Source organism: Lingula anatina, chromosome 4 (assembly GCF_051362555.1).
Source record: "Lingula anatina isolate TDL-2025a chromosome 4, LinAna3.0, whole genome shotgun sequence".
NCBI lineage: Eukaryota > Metazoa > Brachiopoda > Lingulata > Lingulida > Lingulidae > Lingula > Lingula anatina.
The window spans coordinates 1,161,673-1,168,566 of record NC_141770.1 but is presented as its reverse complement, the minus strand read 5'-3'; the positions used below and the strand labels follow the sequence as shown (position 1 = coordinate 1,168,566).

General features: G+C 38.8%; 1 protein-coding gene across 1 annotated transcript; it reads right to left on the bottom strand.

The window, feature by feature from the left end:
* On the bottom strand, positions 1-1,487 carry LOC147762016 (uncharacterized). The gene has a single exon (XM_087011745.1). The coding sequence runs from the start codon at positions 1,420-1,422 to the stop codon at positions 313-315; it is 1,110 nt and encodes a 369-aa protein (XP_086867871.1). The 5' UTR covers positions 1,423-1,487; the 3' UTR covers positions 1-312.
* Between the last annotated feature and the right edge of the window lie 5,407 nt (positions 1,488-6,894).

Sequence of the window (6,894 nt, the reverse complement as noted above, 5' to 3'; positions counted from 1 at the left end):
ACCTCAAGCAGTAAACTGCCGATATCAACATACGCATTTGCAATAACGGGGTGTTTCTCATCAATTCTTTTTTTCAGGATTTCAAGATATTTCTCACTATATTTCAGTGCTTCTTTGTACTTTCCCATCCTCTCAAGCACTTTACCAATGTTGTCATAGATAATAAGGCCAATTTGTTCAGATGGCAAATCTCTTTTATCCAACAATTCTAATGTGTTAAGTATGGTTAAGGCTTCAGGGTATAGGAAAACGTTTTGAAATACACATGCAATAAAAGACAGATTTAATAATTTTAAAAATTTCATTTCTTTATCATGAATTTTTTTGTTGCCAAGTTGATCTAACATTAAACCAGCTGTAACCTGTAGGTGTGGCAGCAATTTTTTTTGCTTTTTCATACGTTTCCTTGGACAAATAGGTTCCAAATTCGAATACCAGAAGATAAGTCTGCTTTGTGTAATGTTCACAGTACGCATCTTGTATGCGATCCATTTCGTTTTCATCTGTTCCAGCTTGAAAAGCTGCATAAGCTCTCAGTAAGGGGTGAAGATCATAGAAGCTAGAATCTGAACTAAGAATGGATTTGTTGCAAAGACTCTCAAGGATAGACTCACATTCATCCTCATCTATTTCTAGCATTTCTGAAATTTCTTCCAAGGAAAATGAAACTGGAAATATGTGCAAAGCCCTAAACACTTTCTGTTCCTCAGTATTCAGTGTTTCATAAGACATGTCCAGGCATGCCATCATTTCTTGAGAAGCTGGAAGATTTGCCACCTTAAGGGTTTCAATAACATTTTTGTTTTTCATCCTATCCAATATTCTTTGTGCTGTTTTTTTCTTGAGTTGAACTGCTAATAATTTGAGCGCAAGGGGGTTCCCCCCGCAATTGTCTGCTATTTCACCTAACACTAATGACTCACTATCAGTGGGACTAGTGGGTTTTCCTTCCCAAAGGATATCAATGGAGGAGGCCTTATCAAGGGGAGGAACGTCTACGGCAGCCATGTTATGTGAAATGACACTGAATGCTTCACGACTAGTACACAACAAAGTGACATGCTTTGTTGAATTTAAAAAATTCTGAAGCAAGTTGTGAAAGTCCTGCAAATTTGACTTAATAACATCATCGTTGTTATCAAAAATAATAACAGTGTTTGAAGTTAAACTAGACAATGTTTGTATGAATATATTTTGAAAGTCACTGTATAAATCTTTCAGGGATCGTGTTGGGTGGTAGTGCTGGACTAGAGCTAACTTGACAGATTCAAGGTTAATGGCTTGTCTCATATCAAAATAAAGAACATTTTGCTCGCGATGCCCGACCTCGATAGCCACCGATGTCTTCCCAATGCCCGCCATCCCAGTTAGAAGAACAAGTCGGGTTTCACCTGCAATGTGTTGCTGTATTTGCTGTACCATGTCTTCACGGCCTTTAAGGTCAGCAAGTTTTCCTGGTAGCTGTACTGAGAGGAGCTGACATGGGGCAACTGGAAATTTCGAATAGTTTAAATAAACATAATTAAACGTGTAGTTAATTTTTCTTGTCTCCTATAATTGCAATAATATAGAACATTACACAATGTGACATTTTATCTTTATTTGAAATAATCCAAAATATGTTATTCTTGAGCCACGACTTCAACAAAATCATGATTCAGATATTCCTAGCTATGAAGTGGAAATAGATTTATATCATTGAAACAAAGTACTGTTTTGCCCCATACTGATAGAAAATCGGTATTGTTTAATGGTACTACACCTAAGATACGTGCTAAACGTATTGCTCGGCACTGACTGAACTCAACTTGGCAGATTCACTTTCTGGGTAGCTTTCCACAGTTCATATTTTTGACCACCTTACATACATGTACTTATACATGTAGATGGTCTGAACGCCTTACAGTGGATCAACAGAATTAAACTTATTATTACACTTGTAAAGACGTAAATATTCCCTCAGTGTAATTAATTTTAAAGTTACTACACAGCATACCTAGCCAATAAACATTGCAACAATATATATATATATATATATATATATATATATATATATATATATATATATATATATATATATATATATAATAAAAAGAAAAAGAAGAACAGCAACTTTCTTGCCCCGACCGGTTTCTATCTTTCTTCAGGGGTTTTTGTTTATTTGTTGCTAGGTGATGTCATAAAGGCTTAAATGTGACGTCTTTAACAATGAGTGTTTTTTTATTTATTCAATGTAGGTTTATACTTATTAATGAATAGATTTTCTTTTATTTCCCTTTCTGTTTGGGTTGTTTCCCTGGTGAATTTATAAAATGGGAATACCGTAAAATCCTTGTTTTTGTTCATAGAGCATTCCCTAATGCTAAGACTCAACACCTAGCAAACACAAAATCTTTCACCGACAAAGTAAATATCAAAAGGTAGCGATACAGAATCAAATTTATCCAGATGCTTCTAGAAGACCTTTTTACCATGCTGAACAAAACAGCGTGCATGGGAGACAACAATATAATCCAACTACCTTTATACCATATCACCCCAGCACGAACAAAGGAAACCGACAATTCCAACCAACAGTGAGATCAAACCGACAAAAAAGGCCATTTTTTAGGGAATGGTCAAGGGAAACCAGCCAGGAAAAAAAACGCTCGACTCAACAATACTAGATCCGAAAGTGATAAACCTATCAAAGAAAAAATTGTCACAAACTGAAATAAGTATACTAGAGAAAGGATTAAAATTCACACCCACACCCAAAAACCCCAATCATGAAGAACTTAAAAAGGATATTTCAAATTTTTGCAGACGGCTACGCTTAGTGGAGTTTTATAAAGACAAAGAAAGTACTGATGAATCGATTGTCCGCAATAAAAGTTCTTTTACACCAAACAGAGGAAGGAATGCAGCATTAGACTTATATATAAAGTGAATCAGCCAAAGGTAATCGAGTCAGATCTTAGACCTATATCACTAACACCAGTTCTAAGTAAAATTTTGGAGTCTTTTGTTACAAAGTGGGTTACAGATGGTCTGCAAATTGATAGAGCACAGTTTGGTGGCATTCAAAATAGTTCAACTACTCATGCCTTAGTTGAATTGACTCATAAATTACTAGCAGGACTTGAACCATCCCCCACAACAAAGTCTTATGCTCAGGTGTTATTTTTAGATTTTGCTAAAGCCTTCGAAAGGATTGATCACAATATCTTAATGAAAAAATTAGAAATTCAAGGGATACCAGACTGTAAGATGTTGCAACGAGTAAAATGCAGTAGCTTTAAATCTGTTTGGGTTCAGCTAGTCGGGGGAGTGCCTCAGGGCACTAAATTGGGTCCCATTCTTTTCCTTGCAATGATTAATGACCTGAAAACTTGTTGTTCAGACATTAAGTTTGTTGATGATACCTCCATTTACGAAATTTGCAAATTTGGCAAAACACCGCATCTACCGCAAGCAATAGACCAATTGGCTGACTGGGTCAAGCAAAACAAGATGAAACTTAATGTAAAGAAGACTAAGTTGATGGACATAAATTTTACCAAGAACTGTAATCTTACAATACCAACATTGGAAATAGATGGTGAACGTGTAGAAAAGGTCAAAAAGTTTAAGATACTTGGTGTTACTTTAACCCCAGACCTCAAGTGGGCTGAACACATTCAAATCATGTATGCTAAGGCATGTTTAAAGCTTTTTTATCTCAGACAGCTAAAGAGGGCAAAACTGGACATACAAGATTTATTTACCAGTCTGTAATAAGATCAGTTTTAGAATATGCCTGTCCAGTATGGGGACCAGGTCTGACTGCTGAGCAATCTGAATGTCTAGAATCAGTTCAAAAGAGAGCCTTAAGGATTATTTGCCCGGGTTTCAGTTATGATGACGCCTTAAAAGTTTGCAACATTGACACCCTAGACAAACGTAGACATTTGCTATATCAGAGGTTTTATACAAAATTAAAAAAAATTGTGAAAAGTTAGGACATTTATTGCCTGAAAGAAACACCCGCCCTTTACGAAACAACACCAGATTTTTACAACCTAAAGTGAAGACGGAGCGTTTTAAAAATCCCTTTATTAATTATTGCCTTTTTAACTTGTAGTAATTATGGATGCCTTTTTAATTTGTAGTTTTTTAAGAATAATTTATTGTTTTATAATTTAAAGTTTATTGTCAATTTTTCTTTTAAACATTATTTGTACAACTTCAACCTTAGGGTTGCAATTTTATCTAATAAATTATTAATTAATTAATTAATCATAAACCACATATCAAAATTCCCAACGGATCAGATAGAAACTCAACCTGTAAAAGGAAATTTCAATAAAGAACAATGGAAAACTCTCAATATACTCAGAAATGACAATGACAGAATTATCAAAGAAGCAGACAAAGGCAGTGCTGTAGTGATAATGGATACCCACACTTATGAAAAATTATGTCTGAATATCTTAGATGACGAATCATACCATGAACAAATTACGACATATCACCCCAAAACCACTATGCGCAAGTTAAAAAATCTTTTAACGCTACACGTGAAAGGCCTACTAGATAAGGAACGTGACTATCTCACAGATTTTGAATACAAAGTGAGCAATTTCTATGGACTCCCTAAAATACATAAAAGCGAATGCATCAACAAAGCATGCAAGACAACAAAGTCGACCTACGTAGAAGTCAATGATACGAGTGATTTAAAAATGCGTCCAATTATAGCTGGGCCATCATGCGAACTCACAGACTTAGCAATTTTCTAGACATTTTATTAAAACCCTTTACGAAAGAAGTAAAAAGCTACATAAGGGACACGGTGGACTTCCTTAATAACTTGCCAAAAAAATATCAATGAAAATTCGATTCTAGTTTCCTTCGATATTACCAACATGTACTCAAACATCCCTCACGACCTGGGCATTGAAGCAATCAGCTATTGGATAGAAAGATACCCGTCACATATTCCAAAACGTATCCAAAATACCCTCATTATAGAAGGACTTAAGTTCATCTTGACAAACAATTCTTTCCACTTCAACGGCAAACATTATCGCCAAAAATAGGAACTGCAATGGGTACAAAAGTAGCCCCCACTTACACTACACTTGTCTTAGGATACATGGAAAAAGGCCTTTACAAAAGATGCGAAGAACGGTTTGGAGTCGAATTTAGGAATCAATTAGAAAACACATGAAAACGTTTCCTTGATGACTGTTTTATAATTTGGGACAAAACAGAAAATGAATTGAAAGATTTCAACCTGATCCTCAACAACCTACATCCCTCTTTACATTTTACGATGGATTCAAGTTCAACACAACTCCCATTCCTCGATGTTATGGTAATGAGTGTAAAAGGAAAAACTGAGACAGATGTGTATTACAAAACAACAGACACAAAACAATATCTCCCTTTTAACTCGTGTCATCCCAGGCACATTAAGCACAACATACCACACAATCTAGCTCGAAGACTATGCACAATTGTCTCAAATGAAACCACATTAAAACAAAGGCTCAAAGAGCTGGAAGGATTCCTATTAAGAAGACAATACCCAAGACAACTGATACAAACTGGGATTAAAAAGGCAAAACAGATACCAAAGAACGACCTGAGGACCACCAAAGACAAAATTAAAAAGGAAGCCATACCGTACATATCAACATATAATTCAAAAAATCCGGAAGTACATAAGGTCATAACTGGAAACTTACCTTTGGTAAAACAAGATGACAAAATGAATGAGATACTAACCGAAATGCAGATTATAAAGAGTAAGAGACAAAGTCCATCACTAAAGCAAATTTTAACAAAAGCAAAATTTGAAAACAATTCCAGGACATATGTGGAAACCTCAACAATACGAGTACAGAAATGTGAGGTACCCAGGTGTGGCACCTGTCCACTAATTAAAGAGGGGAGCCATATAACATTTAAAAATGGACTTACATTCAGAATCAAACACCCATTCACCTGCACTAGCTAAAATTTAATCCATGTATGTTAACTTGCAGTGGATGCGGTGAGAACTATATAGGACAAACTGGAGACACTCCACACAAGTAAAGCACTCTGTCAGCGACAGTTACTCAACTTCCCTACTTAATGAACTCTGCCAATAGTGAACGCATTCAACAACGTAACTGAGCAGTTTTTGCGTCCAGCTGCTATATAAGCTGGACGTTTTCTACAGCGGGATGCAGTGCGGCATCGACACACCCCGGCGGCTCGACAGCAGCGGTTCTCTCCAGCGCCTCGCACCGGCCCACGACTCCGCGGTCACCCCGGCGGCTCGACAGCAGCGGTTCTCTCAAGCGCCTCGCACCGGCCCACGACTCCGCGGTCACCCCGGCGGCTCGACAGCAGCGGTTCTCTCAAGCGCCTCGCACCGGCCCACGACTCCGCGGTCACCCCGGCGGCTCGACAGCAGCGGTTCTCTCAAGCGCCTCGCACCGGCCCACGACTCCGCGGCCACCCCGGCGGCTCGACAGCAGCGGTTCTCTCCAGCACCTCGCACCGGCCTACGACTCCGCGGTCACCCCGGCGGCTCGACAGCAGCGGTTCTCTTCAGCGCCTCGCACCGGCCCACGACTTCGCGGTCACCCCGGCGGCTCGACAGCAGCGGTTCTCTCCAGCGCCTCGCACCGGCCCACGACTCCGCGGTCACCCCAGCGGCTCGACAGCAGCGGTTCTCTTCAGCATCTCGCACCGACCTAAGACTCGACGGTCCCCCCGGCGGCTCGATATCGGTCTGCTCAACTCCTGCGCCACTCATCTGCCCACGACCCAGCATTCATACCGGCGGCTTACGACAGTGGTATCTCTCGATAGCAGTCCAACCGACAGCGATCCATTTCAATTTGGTTTAATTTTATTTTCATTCAATTTTTGTAACCA